This window comes from Dasypus novemcinctus, chromosome 1, assembly GCF_030445035.2.
Source record: "Dasypus novemcinctus isolate mDasNov1 chromosome 1, mDasNov1.1.hap2, whole genome shotgun sequence".
In the NCBI taxonomy this organism is placed as follows: domain Eukaryota; kingdom Metazoa; phylum Chordata; class Mammalia; order Cingulata; family Dasypodidae; genus Dasypus; species Dasypus novemcinctus.
The window spans coordinates 188,139,377-188,155,042 of NC_080673.1; the positions used below are offsets into that span (position 1 = coordinate 188,139,377).

Sequence of the window (15,666 nt, forward strand, 5' to 3'; positions counted from 1 at the left end):
CAGGCAAAATACTGGGTTCCAGATGAACCATCCAAGAGCATTAGCAGAGTCCTTACAGACAGTTGCATGGTATAAAACATGGGACTAATTATAATTTACAATGCCAATTTTACAACCAGTACTTGGATTATGAATACAAATTTGTTTTTAAGGTTGTTGGTGATTTCTTAACACTTTTAAAGCTGTACTATAAAAATGCAAAAATGTAATGTCTATACTAATGACACTAATGTGTGAAGAAAATGATTGTCCCATAACATTGTGAAGTCTAGGAAATGTAATGACCATTCTTGCCAGTGTGAAAATCCTTCATCTGTGAAAATGTCACAGACATGTACTAAACGTCTCATCCTATTTTCCTTGGTTGTTCTGAGTAAGCATTGGTGAGCAGTAACCATTCTTAAGACTCTTTTTGGTTTTCCTCCACAGATAGTGTAGAAGATGAACTGGAAATGGCCACCGTCAGGCATCGGCCTGAAGCTCTTGAGCTTCTGGAAGCCCAAAGCAAATTTACCAAGAAGGAGCTTCAGATTCTTTACAGAGGATTTAAAAATGTAAGAACTTCCTTTTTTTTCCCACTTTACTGGCACACTGTCCACAGAGGAGTTGAAAAATAGGAGATAAAGGAGGCAAATATACTGTCCTGTGAGACCTCCATCAAATATGCATTTCACACCCATCTTTCTTAGATATAAATAAAATTGCTATCCATTTGGGTATCGATTTACTTTGGCACATCACTGCTGGCACAAGGTAGTTGCATATTAAGCAAGGACAAGTACTCTCAAATTGTTTAGTCGATCCATTTATTAGTTGAGATTTTTTTTTCCTTTTCTGGCTATGACATTTCAGTAGGTTCCAATTGTTTCTTCATTTCTGAACTATAGTCTGGAGCTTGGGATGAAATCCTTAAACATGGACTGGTTGTCTATTCCTGGCATTGGAGAAAAGTCTCTCTAAAGTTTATAGTCTCTATGAGACCATGATGACAATGACTCTAAATCACAGGATCTTTAAGTACTGCCTGTGTAAGTTTCCCTGTGATCCATGTGCACATATCCTGCTCTCTCCCAGGTTAGTCATCTTTAAAAGGAGTGATAGCCTTTCCTACCAGAGGATGAATCCAGAACCATCTATCAGATACACACTCTTACTAAATACTGGTATGTGCTCAGTTTTAAGCTAGATGCTGTGAGTTAATCAAATGCTTAAGAGAATATGCTGTCATCAAGGTACTTAAAATTTAAATGGGGAGAGAACACTTGCTATGAATCTATTTGAGAACAATTCAGCCCTAAAAGTATTGCAATCTCAAAAAAATTTAAAAATTAAAATTTTGAAAGTATTGCAATATCAAGATCATATGGTTTATACACTCCTACATTTATTATGTTCTTATATATATGTGTGTAATCTTTAATAGTTATCCCTTGTCTTAGTTTGCTGGGGATGCTAGGAAAATACCACATAATGGGTTGGCTGAAACAATGGAAATTTATTGACTCTCAGAATGGATATTAAACTCCAACATTGAGGCATTGGCTGGTTTGCTTTCTCCCAAAGTCCGTAGAGTTTTAGCAATACTCGTCACATGGAAATCTTGCTTCTCTGATTTCTGCTATCTTCTGGCTTCTACTGCCCTCCAGCTTCTACTGGACTATGTCCAAATTTCCTTAGCCTAAAAGGACTGCAGTCATATGGAGTAAGGTCTACCTCAATTCAATTTGGCCTCATCTAAATAAGACCTTCTAAAATCCAATTCACAAATAAGTCCTTACCTTAACTGATAATCACATCTTCAAAGGTCCTACTGACAAATGTGTTCCCATCCGCAGGACTGGGGATTAGGACTTGAACGTGTCTTTTGTGGGGGTGGGATTCAGGCCCCAGTACCCGTTGAAATCCAGATAAAGTTGAAATGATCTCCCCAAATCCACTGCCTAAAACTCCCCATTTCCTGACCTGTAGAAGTCTCTAGCATCCAAAGATTTCTAATTTCAGCTTTTTCAAATCTGACTATTTCAAAGGCTACCTCTGCCCAACTTCATGCAGAGTAGATGAGAAACTTAGCTGCTTCTTTGGTTTCCACAACAAAAAATTTACTCAGAGAATTTGTAACCCTAATTGACTTTTCAGAATATTTTTATAGGGTTTTATCAGACAGTTAAGACACCATTTTCCACCATTTCTCTGACTCTATGGGATCTCTCTCAACCTGTTTCTGCACCTCAACCATCCTCTTGTCCTGGAAATTCTAAATTTCCAACCCCCCCCCCCCCACCCTACAGAACAATACCCTTTCTCCTCTGAAATTTGGCCATCTGCCATTACCCAGGCCTTGATAAAAGTGTGATGGGGGTATGTAAATGAAAATAGAAATGGACATAATTGGAATGCTCATCTTCCCACACACAGGACTCTCATTGAAAAGAAACTTGCTGTGTAATCTGTTAAGATAATACATATAAATAAATATGCCTAAAGAGAATGGGGTTTTGAAAGCTAGATTGGCGCATTATCAGTTATGCCTCCTCTACAGAGGATTTGCAGGCATCAGAGAGAGCAAACACTTAAAGTGAAATAACTGTATCTACCACTGGCAGTAGGAAACCACTAAGCAGAAAGAATAGGGCAGGAGAGGAGGTGGAAAAAAACAAGTCTTGGCCAAAAGTAAATGCTGAGAGAAGGCTAATCACAGGATGAAATGGTAAACGTGTGCATTTGAACATCTGCATTTCTTTGCTCTAATTCAGAGATTTTGTGAAAAGCTTTTTTTTTTGCCTTCTTAACATTGGATTGTGCATCAGCTACAAAATGGTTCTTGAATAAAGGAGAACATACTCAAACTCCCAGCATCCCTGTGTTCCTCTACCGCTGATACATTATTGTTCAGCCACCATCACTGTGGAGTCTCTCCATTTGGAGTCTGGCTGCTTTTTCTCACATGTGTTGCAAATTGGACTCATGATTGCTCCCATCATTAACCTTCGGAGCCAGCCTCTCTGCAGCATGTCTTGTACAAGTGGCACTTCAAAATAAATTGCCCTGACTCTGAAGTCAGCTTTCATTGTTTTCTTTTTTCTTTTCTTTTTCTCCCCTACTTGTTCTCTCTTTTCCTTTCCTGATTTCTTTTCTTTCCCCTTTCCGACCCTTCTGATCCCTTCCAATTTCTTCATTCTTTACTCTCCCTCATTTTTTACAAGCTTTATCTCTTCCCTGTCAATTCTTCAGCTCTTTGCCACTTTTCTTTCTGCTCTCTTTACTGCTCTCTCTTTCTTTCTTTCAACAGGATAAATTTCCATCAGGCCTGATGGTGCCCAAAGCACATTTTATATACTTTTTTAAAAAGAAAAAATCTTAAAATTTGCTAAAAATATTGATCAATGCCAGTGATAAATCAAACAGCAGTGGCCTTTTAAAAAATTTTCCTCTAGTCAAATGTACAACTCTAAAAAATATGTCCTAAAATATAGCAAGGGAGACTTGAAAGTAGGTCAGCAATCTGAACTACCTCAGCATCAGAGAAAGCAAACCAACTACTCTTGATTTCCTGAACATCAATTATCTCAAAGCCCTTAAGCTCAAAATGTCATTTCCCTGGAAACAGTTGGGATAGTCATTTTGAATTAAACTTTTAAAACTCTCCATATTTTGTTTAAAGGGAGAAACCATTCATCAACATCTTAAAACAGTCATACTTGTATGAAAATAACTCAGTATGGTCAGGCACCCTGCAGGTAAAGATTGCCAGAGTTTCCCGACTTTTTCCCAAAGCATATTCCTGATAGTATTTGCCCTCGTTTTGAACACATTATTAATATTAGTGGGGAATGGGAGGAAGGGAAGATAGAGAGAGGAAATTTCTTAGCCTCCCAGCCTGTTTTGCCCAGTTGAGTTGTTCACATGTTTTCATCTCTCTTGCCACATGCTGAAATAAGTTTCCAAAAATGGGCAGCTGATACACATGGAAAAGAATATGCATCAGAATCATTTGAAGGGCTTCTTAAGTCACAGATTGCTAGGCCACAACCTCAAATCTCACGTACCTTGTAAGCAAAGACTTGGGGAGCAGCTGAGATAATTAAATATCAGAAAGGATACAGAAATATGTAACGTACTATCTGGATGTCAGAAATCTCAAACTTGAGTGCACGTTAGAATCATCTGGGAAATTTGGAAGATTGTTAATGCTGGGTACCATGGTTGGTGATTCTGATAAAAAATGCTGTGATGCAGGTTGAGCATCAAGACTTACAAAGCTCTCCAAGTGATTCCAATGTGCAGCCATGATTGAGAAACACTGAACAAAATATATAATATACTAGTGCTGTGTTTTAGTCTGCTAGGTTGCCAAAATGCAATATACCAGAAATGGGCTGGCTTTTACAATAGGGAGTTATTAGGTTGTAAGCTTACTATTTCAAGGTTGAGAAAAATGTCCAAATCACCAAATCAAGGCATCACCAGGACATGCTTTCTCCCCAAAGACTGGATGCCAGTGATCCTGGACTCCTCTCTCATATGGGAAGGGGCATGGCAGCACTTTCCTCTAGGTTTCATTGTTTCTGGCTTCCTCTGGCTTTCTCCTTCTGTAGCTTTTCTCTCTGGGCTTCTCTCTATATTCACCCTGTTTATAATCCTCCAGTAAAAGGATTAAGATCCTCTCTGGGTCACATTCTGTAGAAGTAACCAAATAAAAGCTCTCACCTACAATATGTTTACACCCACAGAAATGGATTAACCCTGAGGACATGATTTTCCGGGGTCCATAAATGCCTCAAACTACTACATATGAACAACAGATAGGCTGGCTACATAGGAAGTACATGGATCCATGATGGGCAAGGTGAGGGAAATGGGTAGCAGGTCTACCTCTACAGATTGTGATTCAATTAAATATGGGATTATGCTCAGTAATCTTTGTCTTCAATTTTGAAATTATTTTTTCTTTTAAAATTTCACACTGTAAAAACAGCTAAAAGAAAAACACATATGAGAACCCCTGATGTCAAAGGTCATACAAGTATCTATATACATGATTCATAATTTTGCTTTGTTGCTTTCTATCAAAACCAAATGGAACTTCAGTCCAATTTTAGGTAGTCATGAATGGTCTTTTGGGTATTGAGGTTATAATACAATGGTGGCTTTTTTGATTTTTTCACATTAATTAATAATTTACAGCATATTCTTTCTATTTTAATGGTAACAGATGAAATGTAGTTGAGAGTAGTTGGACGTACATGCTTTGGATACCTATTCCTAGCTCCATCCTCTGCAGATGCTTACCTTACTTTATTCTCTTTCACTGCTTTGAATTATAATAGATTAAAATATGGATTAGAATTCAAATATATCTTTAAGTTATCACTTTAGTATTTGTCAATATCCCTTTTAGCTAAAAATGCACTAAGAGGGAGAGGTGTCTGTATTTTTCTATTGTCACCTAACCAGTTACCACATACTTAAAGGTTTAAAACAGCATTCATGGAGAGTGGATGTGGCTCAAGTAGTTGAGTGCCTGCTTCCCACAAGGAGGTCCTAGGCTCAGTCCCCGCTGCTTCCTAAAAAAACAAAAACAAACAACAAGCAAACAAATGAGAAAACCAACTCAGTAGAGCTGATGTGGCTCAGTGGTTGAGTGCCGGTTTCCCACATAGGAGGTCCCAGGTTCAATCCCCAGCCCTGGTAACTCAAAGGGAAAAAAAAGCAGCATTCATTATCACCTAGTTTCCATGGGTCAGGAATCTGAGCATGGCTTAGCCAGGTCCTCTGCTCACAGTCTCGCAAGGCTGCAATCAAGAAGTTAGTTAGGCTGCATTTCTTTCAGGATCCCAGGGTCCTCTTTCAAGCTCAGATGCTTGTTAGCATAATTCATTTAATTGTAGTTATATCTGAGACCCCACTTTCCTGCTGTTCAGCAGCCCGATGTCACTCAGAATCTAGAGGACACCTGAGTTTCCTTGCCACACATGGAGCTCTCAAAGGGCTTCTCAAACATGGCAGCTTACTTCTTCAAAGTCAATGAGGGAGATCTCTCTGGTCTACTAAGAGTCATTTATAACGTAGTGTAATGATGGGCATGATATCTCATCCCATCCCCCTTGTCCTACTCTATGGAAAAGAAGCATGTCACAAGTTCTCCCAGCACTCAAGGGGAAGATATTAAGAAGCACATGACTCTTTGGGGATCATTTTGGGATGAGTCCCTCATAGTGATGTTTGTGAAGAGGCCTCAAGCACAAGGAGTGAAGCAACTGAATTTGGTTTGAAGTCATGGCACAAGCACAGTTAGTCCCCACCCTCAGTGCTTTGCCATCTCCTTGGGGATGTTATCTAAATTGGCACCAAACTCTTCATTAAGTTCTACAGCAGTTTGATGTTATGATCAAAGGAAACAGCAGAGATGAGAGTTTTTGATGGGCCTTTCTACCCCAAACAACTTATTTGAGAATGTTTGTACTAAGACCTTTAAAAAACAGATGAAGGGATGAAGGGAGCTGAGGACAAAATTCAAGGTGTCTACATTTTTTATAGAGTAAATTTACATAAAAAAAGTCCCACCTTGTGATGGGGAAAGTGAGGGGGGGAATTTAGCCCATGTATGGGAAAGAATGGGATTATAGAGGTTAAAGTAAAGGAATAAGCCACTAAATAAAAGTTAAAGTAAAGGAATAAGCCACTAATCGTGTAACGCAAATGTTTTTTGTCACGAACCCTTAGAGCTATTCTTGAGGCTTTCACAGACTGATTGTGTGACCTTCAGTCAGTTACTTCATCCTTTGCAGCTTCTCTCTCCCTGTCAGCAAATTAAAGATTAAGATCTTCGCTTCCAATCATGAAGGGGGTGGGTAATAATTGGTTTAGTTCAGCATTTGAAAGACTTGGATAAAAGATCTTCCTTAAGTGCAAAGTATTATTCATGCACTTTGGAATCAAGGTATATGAACAGAGTTAAAATGTTATTTTCTCTTCCATAGCAGAGTTTTCTGTCAGACTTCCAAGATGCAGGGCTTTCTGAGGAGAGGTTGCCCAGAGGTCTAAGCAGACAAACATAGTTCTCCTTCTGACCTTTCAGTACTGGCCTGGCCCAAGTGCTCACCTGAATTCAAACCTTGTAGATGCCATTTCCTGCCTTTGGCAGGTGGCTTATCTTTTCTGAACATTAAGTTCTCCTTGGAAGATTTAGGATATTAACAAACGTGGATGAAAAATGTTCTATGTAATACCTTGTGGGTGATATATAGTTAACAAATAGTAGAGCCCCTCAGTTCTCCTTTCTTCTACTTCTACTAAGTACTGAAGTAACTAGTATTCATAACAAAGATGTTCTGATGCCATCTTGAAATGTATTGCAACTTGAAATCAGTATATACTGAGCATATTCTATGATATTTGGATTCTTTTTGGTTTATTTTTTCTTTTTATTTTAAAATAATAAAGTGCCATGATAAACATTGCAAATCATACTGAAGGATGCAAGGTGGAATATTAAACTCTCCTATCAACAATCACCCATCCTCACTGGAGATAACCACTATTAACTTTCTCTCTTATTTTTGTAGATATTGGCTATATGCATGTATTCATATTCTTTTGACACAAATGAGTTCATAATGTACATATTCTACAACTTGATTGCTTTTACTTAACAATTAACAATTAATTGGGGCATTTTATTTGGAAATTTAAATAACCAGCACATCGATGTTCATCAGAAGTTCCCTGTTGGATACTTTGAGCCTGACCTGAGAGGTGGTTTAGTGAATTGTTACATCAATGCATCAGCCTTCTCTTTGTTTGCATGGTGACCCCAGTGGGGAATTCAGAATGCTCATGTTGTCCTACTCCATCCTTGTTTCAAGGAACTTTCTTTAGAATATCTATATCAACCCCTCCTCAACTTCGAAAATCAAACTCTAGGAAATAGGGAAATAAAAGTGGACTGAGGTCCCTCCCTTATTTATGTTTAACTATGAGCTGCCGAAGACCATGTGTCCCAAGGCTACTACATATTTGTGTTCTCCAGACTAACTCAAGGGGTCTGGTCCTTTGCAGCCTTCAATGTCTTATTTTCAAATAAAGGTACTAGGCCCTGGTCAAGTTCTAACAGATAAAAGTTATCCTGCATTATCCAGATAATGCCTCATGTTTACATTAGCTTTTACTTTCATGAAGTAGAAAGATCATGAAATATGTGTGCGAGGTATTTAATTTATCATCTTTGTCTCCTAAACCTATCTTTTCTCAGTAAATAATATTTCCATTTATTCAGTCACCTAAATGAGGAACTCATATGTATCCTGGACTCCTCACTTACTTCTTACTTCTAATTAATCTCCAACTCCGGCCAAGATCAGTTCTCCAGGCTCTGCATCTCTCCCTTCTTTGCCCTTTGCTCAGCTGCTGCCTGCCTCCCTCACACTGCTGTCATCCCTCCTCTGCATTAGCATGATGGTCTCCCAAACTTCTGGCCTCCAATTGTATCTTTCTCTGAACTATTTTTCACAAGCCAGAGGAGTCTTTCAAAAGTGCACATTTCCTACTTAAAACTCATTAATGATTCTTCATTGCTGGCAGAAGAAAGCTCTAACTGCCTCCTGCACTAACCCAACAAAAATGTGCCGAGCACCTATTTACTTTTAATATGTTTCCAGCCCTGGGTTAGATGTGCTCTATGCTGCAATGACCCATCAGCGCTTCACCAACTAGCTCTTGTGTGCTTTTTCTACTCTCACCTCACTGATTCCCCAGCTACTCTGATCCAGTCATAAGGGGCCAGCTGATGTTCCCTCTCTCTTTCTAAGGAAACTTTGCTGTACTTTTCCTCCTACAGAGAACACCATTCCATGAAACATCTTTTCCATTTATCAGGCAACCCCAACACCTTCTCCACATACTACCTTACACTTCATTACAAATTTTTTTTTTTCATCATTCATTCTCTGAGTGCCCAATGTGTGACTGTTACTGTACTAGGAATTTAGGATAACTTCTCTTGGCATTTACATGCCAGAAGAGCATAGGAATAGAGGGAGGGTGACAATAAACAAACAGTTAAATAAGAAAACATCTAGTGGTGATCAGAATGGTGAAGAAAATAAAATCTGATTTGTCACAGAGAAGTAAGTAAAAGAACATGCTTTTACAGCTAAGGAAGGACTCTGTATCAGTTTTTTGCAGCTACTATAACAAACTGCCACAAACCTGGGCTTAAACTCACAGAAATTTATTCTCTCACAATTCTGGAGTCCTAAATCAGTATCAGTGGGCTCAAGTCAAGGTGTTAGTCCATGTGCATTTCCTCTGGAGGATCCAGAGGAGAACTCTTGCTTCTTTCATTGCTTCTTTCAGCGTCTGGTGGTGCCCAGCATTCCTTGGCTTGTAGCTGCATTATTCCAGTGTTCAAAGCCAGCATCTTCAAACCCCTGTCTGCTCCATCTTCATATCATCTTCTTCCTGCGTATGTGTCAAGTTTCCCTTTGTCCTCACTCTAATAAGGATGCATGTGATTGCCATGAGGGCCTTCCCAGATAATCCATTATCATCTCCCCATTTTAAGATCCTTAACTCAATCACATTTGCAAAGACTTTTTTTTTTTTGCCATATAAATCAATATCCATAGGTTCCAGAGAGTGGAACATAGATATGCTTTGGGGAGTTATCATTTATTTTACCACAGATTCACTGGGAAAATGGTACATTTTGAATGTCAGGAAGGACACAGTCATATGAAGGTTGGTAGAGAACATTCCCAATAGAGAGAATAGCCCAAAACCCTGAGGCAGGAGTTAGGCAAGCACGAGTAAGACCTGGAACATTGTTTTTGTTTTGTTCCAAGTGTCCTGAGAAACTACTGGTTTTACAAAGGTCTGATACAACATAATATTGATTTTTAAGAGATGGCCACAGCAAGCTCCTCCAAGTAAAATGAAACATAGGGAACTGAAACGAAAGTAGGGAGATCCTCTACAAAGCTCCTGCAGGAGAGTGAGAAATTTGGAAGTAGGTTTGGAAACACTCATATGTGCCCCTGATTATAGCATTTATTACTGGTTTTCAGTTTACATGTGTCCTTCCCTCTTTTGTAAGTTTCTGAGAGCAAGTAATCAACACTTGTTTCAGAATGAATGGATGACCCAAAACGTATAGTCAGATGACCATCCCAGATAAAATTGATATTTTCTCTTGCCTTCCTATTTTCACTTTCCTCTACATCTACCTAGTAAAATGGAATAGCTATTAATTATCCTCCTGGAAAAATAATCTAATGATAAGGGACATGAATAAGCATTGCTCATTTACTAAAATAACAACATACTAGCTTAACACCTTTTATCGAGCTTACCAAGAATTTAACAAAATGATAAGACTAGTCTCATAGGGTAATAAAGGTCTTCTTTTGGTTCTATTACAAGAGTGTCCAGCGTTTTCGTGCAGTTGGTTCTCCATGTCCTATATTGCTTATCAGATAATTATCCCATCAATGTGGTAATGGGATCTCTGTTGTTCAAACTCCATAGCCTGGAAGAAGAGATTGGGATGGTGGTGTTCAGCAGGTCCCCAAATGTATTAGAGTAGGCTCACAGCACCGGCATTTCAGTAGCTTAACCCAACAAAAGTTTGTTTCTCTCCTTTGTATCTCACAGTCTTACATGAGTCAATAAGCCATTGGGGGGCTCTGTTATACACATTTATTCAGAATATTCCTTCCATAAAGTGCTTTCATTATTGCCTCAGCATCTCCCATTGGACCATCTGTACCTGGTCCTCAATCAAAAGAAGAGGATCAGTACTACATATGGTATAATTCCATTTGTATAAAATGTAAATATAAATAAATCTATAGAGACAGAATTAGATTAGTGATTATATAGGGCTGGGGCAGGATAAAGGGATTGAGAGGTGACTGCTAAGGAGTGTGGAGTTTTTCTTTTTGGAGTAATGAAAATGTTCTAAAATTGAGTGTGTTTATGAATACACAACCCTGTGACTATACTAAAAGTCATTGATCGTATACCTTGTTTGTTGGTTTGAGTCTTTTGTTGACTCCAGAAAATAATATTCTTACATTGAACCTATTGTGAGATTGGATTAGAACTGAGCAAAGGTCATTTGATTAGATTGCTCCAGTAAGTCATAGTCCAGGGTAGATCTTAGTTCTCTTACCGTAATCCTTTGTAAATGGAGGAATAAAAACCATAGACACAGAGAAGAACTGCTAAGACAGAGAGGAACCCAGAAGCTGAGAATCACCATGAGAGCAAGAAGCTGAAAGCAATGTGGCCTGGAGGAGAAGGCAGGGACCAACAGAGCTGCCTTTGTGCCCTGACACATGGCTGGAGTTGAGGATCACTAGCAACTGAGCTTTGGGGAAAGAGTTTTACCTGATGACTTGATGTAGACATTTTTATCCACCTCAGAACTGTAAGCTTTTAACCTAAAAAATTCCCATCTGTAAAAGCCAGCCCATTTCTGGCATATTGCTTCCAGCAGTTTTTAGCAAACTAAAACACTTGGCTGGATTGTATGATAATATATCTCAACAAAACTGATCAAGAGAGCCTGAAGAGAGACAATGTATTAGCCAGCCAAAGGGGTGCTGATGTAAAATATCAGAAATCTGTTGGCTTTTATAAAGGTATTTATTTGGGATAGAAGCTTACAGTCACCAGGCCATAAAGCATAAGTTACTTCCCTCACCAAAGTCCATTGCCACATGCTGGGGCAAAATGGCTGCAGACATCTGCCAAGAGTTCAGGCTTCTTGGGTTCCTTTCTTTCCAGGACTCCATTTCTCTCTGGGCTCAGCTGCTGTGCTCTTCCCACAATGCCAGCTGTAGACTATCAGGAGAATGGCTCTGGATCTCTCCCTGGGGCTTCTACCATGTCTAAGGAGCCGTCTCTATTCTTCTGTGTTCTTCTCTTGTGTGTTCACTTCCTGGGCTCCAGCTCGAAACCCCAGCCTCCCTTCTCTATAGTGCAGTTTCTCTGTGAGTCCCCACCTACCAGGGGGGTCAGGAACTCAATGTCCTAATGACATGGCCCAATCAAAGCCTTAATCATTATTTAAGCACATAAAAGTAAAATCTCTAAATCCAATATACACTCTAATATGCCCAGAGAAAAAGACCAGTTTACAGACATAATCCAATATTTCTTTTTAGAATTCATCAATAATATCAGACTGATTCAGATAGCAAGGAAGATTGTGTGAGACATTTGAGGGGCCTGGCATGGAGAGGTAGATGTCCCTTCTGCCCACTTTCTGCTAGTCAAAACTTAGTCATACAGCCCCACCTGACTTCAAGCCGATGCTGAGAAATATATGCTCCTATATGCTCAGGAAGAAAATGAAATTCACTCTCCTCCCAATGAAAGAAAGGCATGAAGGAAAGTTGTGTCAGGGATCTCAAGAACCACCAGAGATTTGATAATTCACTAGGAGGACTCTTAGGACTCAGCCAATAGTTGTGTTTGTGCTTATCATTTATTACAACAAAAGGATACAAGGTATAATAAGAAAAAGAGAAGGTGCGTTAGGTGAAGTACAGAGGAAATCAAATGGAAGCTTCCAAGAGTTCCCTCCCAGGGGAGTCACACAGATGCACTTAATTCCTTCAGCAACAAGTTGTGACAACACATATGAAATGTTGTCTACCAAGGAAGTCCATTAACAACTCAGTGCCCAGGGTTTTACCTGGGAGCGGGATACATCTGGGCACCCTCTGTCTAGCACATACCAAAATTCCATACCCCCAGAAGAACAGCAAATGTTCAGCATTAACTCTAGTATTTACACAGTTTAAGCAGAGTGACTTAAAATGACAATGGGCCTGGCTGCCCTTGGGCAAGAAACTTTACCTCTCTGGGCCTCATTTTCATCTGCAGAATAAAGCATAATAACATCTTACAGATGCTTTGCAAAATAATGAATGTAAAGTCTAGCACATAGAATCTGTCTCATGATAAAGAATCAATAAAATGAAGAATTGTTATTAATATATTTATTATTATAAAATATTATTGTTATCATGATGCTAATCTGAATTGTGTTACTGTCAAGAAGCTCTTCCTTAAAATTTCTTTGCTCCACTCCCAGACATTGCTTCACACTTTATGTAACAGAGGCCCTCCCACCAAAAAATAAAAGGCAAAAAATCATAGATTAGTTCTTAACTCTATTAAGATTTGACAGAGGACAAAATAGGAAATGGTGCACTTAATTTCAGTTTTAATTTATTGTCTCTTAAATTCCTGGATAAACTGACATAGGTTTCCTAGTAATGATTTCCTCACTTGGATTTTGCAAAAAATCAAGAGAACATAATTTTATATGCTCTTAAACATATTTATACCACAGAGATATGGATAATTTTTAAAAAACAACTTATATAAAATATTCAAGACATTAAAAGCAGCCCTTATAACAAGCAAACTTTTGTTAGCCTTTCTAAAGATTTTAAGATTATTCATCCACTCATCCACAACAATCCTGCAAGTAATATCAAATTTTATTTTGCTCTTTAGTCAGATGGGTTGCTGTGGTTTAATGGGGTGGTTCTTATTCAGTAGGGCATTCAGGAACCCAGGAACCTTCCAACACATTGCCTGCTCTTACTTGGTTAGGGTGCTGGTCCCCTCTGTGTTGTTTAAATTAGGTCACTATCATGTTCAAGTCCTGAGGGAAAGTGAAATAGCCATAGCCCAGGGGCAAGTGGTTTAATTTAGAGATAGTTCAAATGTTAAAAACATCAATTTCTCTCACATCCCATTGATTCAAATTTAGTCAAATGGATGACCCAGCTACAAAAGAAGCTTGGAAATGTAGTCTCTAACTAGATAGTAGCATATATATATATCTATATATCTATATAGATATGTAGAAGGAGAAACTGGCTTTGGAGGAACAACTAGCACTCTACTATAGTCAATATAGTCATTCTTCTGAATTTTCCTGGTGAATATTCCTGAAGATTTCCTGAGTTTCAGCAAATCTTCCTAAGTGGAAATTTTTAGTCCTGGAGAAATCAACCCACAGTTCAAACTACAATGCTGCTTGAAGGATCATCATTTTTTTACAAAAAGTAAGTCTCTGTTTTTTGAATGCTTTAAGGTTCCCTCCCTCCTTAACACCATACCTCAGAATTGAACACATAAGTTCAAAAGCAGTTTCATCCAAGGAGGTTTGCTAATGCCGTTTGTTGCACAAGGAACCCAGTCTTGACATCCCAGAACCCGTGCCCAGGGTGGTAGTGAAACTGCTGTGTGGCTCAAGCTTAGCACCATTACTGCTCTCATTCATTTTGGAAGAACTAATTGGTTTACCAGAATGTATTACTGGGAAACTAAAACATGATTTTTCATATTCAGTTCATGTTCCTTAAAGAGCCTGCATGCAAATTTAGATATTCTGTGCCTACAACTAAAAACAAATCTGGAGCACAATCCATCACTAAAAGTTGCTGGCAGTGAACCTAACTGACAAAATCAGCTCATTTTCTGTTTTTTACAATTCCCTGTTAAATGTGTTCATTAATGTAAGCCTAACTGGCAATTATTCCAGTGATACTGGCAGGCATTAAAATCTTCATTAAAATAAAATATGTTGCCAGAACTTTACAGTGCTATATTTGGGCTGAGTGTATTCAACTGTAAATCCTCTTAAATCTGTGTTGATTAATTTAACTTGAAGAAAGTACAAAGGACGAGAAATTTGTCTAAGGAAAATGAGATAGAAGCAGTCACTTCTTTATGCATTTTCTAAGGAATTATGCTTAGGGCAGAATATTCAAACTCCTGTGGAATTTTAGAAATTTGAGTCAAAACTTTTTATCTCAAGCTCCCACTTGTTAGTCCAGTCCATAAACACATATCGAGAACTATTTGTTGACTATTTATATATATCAGGACCTTTGCTAGTATTGGATACATATCAGTCAATAAAAAAGAACTGTCTATAACTCATGAAGACTAGAGTCTAATAGAGGAAGTGGACAATTAACAAGTAAACAAAGACATAAGTAAGTGTAAATTGTGGTACTTTCAATGAAGCAACAGGACAGGGCTCTGTGAGAGAGAGAAATGGGGGAAAGGAGACCTAGGGAAGCTCTTTGGAAATCAAAGTTTTAAAGGCCAGACTTAAGCAGACAAATGGGCAGGTATTGGTACATATTTACTAAGTTGCTTTATTTCTGTATTATTTAGTGCTCTCTATAGAGTAGCCAAAGCAACAGGATATATATTTATCATGAGGAATTGGCTCACATGACTGTGGGGGATGACAAGTCTGAACTCTGAAGAACGAGCTGTAAGTTGGATACTTCACCAGAGGTGATTCTGAAGACTGGCAAGTTTGTATTCCACGGTGTAAGCTGACTGATGGAACATAAGGCAGAAATTCTTCTTTCCAATTACTGAAATAGTTCATCTTGACTTTTAAGACTTCTAACTGATTGGATGAAGAGACTCCCCACATTATCGAGGTCAATCTCTTATGTTGATTTAGATGCAATCAGCCATAGATGCAATCAACTAATTATAGATGCAGATGTATCTATGAAAACCTTCACAGTAACAGTCAGGAAGTGCTTGCTTGATCAAACAACTGGACACTATGAACTAGCCAAAGTGACACATGAAATTAAACATCACAGTTATGGTAAA

At 38.5% G+C, this 15,666-nt stretch overlaps 1 protein-coding gene across 5 annotated transcripts in view; it reads left to right on the forward strand.

Moving 5' to 3' along the window:
- Window positions 1-15,666, forward strand: part of KCNIP4 (potassium voltage-gated channel interacting protein 4) — a 1,217,739-nt gene that overhangs the window by 1,073,862 nt on the left and 128,211 nt on the right. For all 5 annotated transcript variants that reach the window (XM_004482470.3, XM_004482474.2, XM_004482473.3 and 2 more), the window contains one exon: window positions 430-554. In XM_004482470.3, the coding sequence (XP_004482527.1) occupies window positions 430-554 (125 nt within the window). The remainder of the gene's footprint in view (window positions 1-429; window positions 555-15,666) is intronic.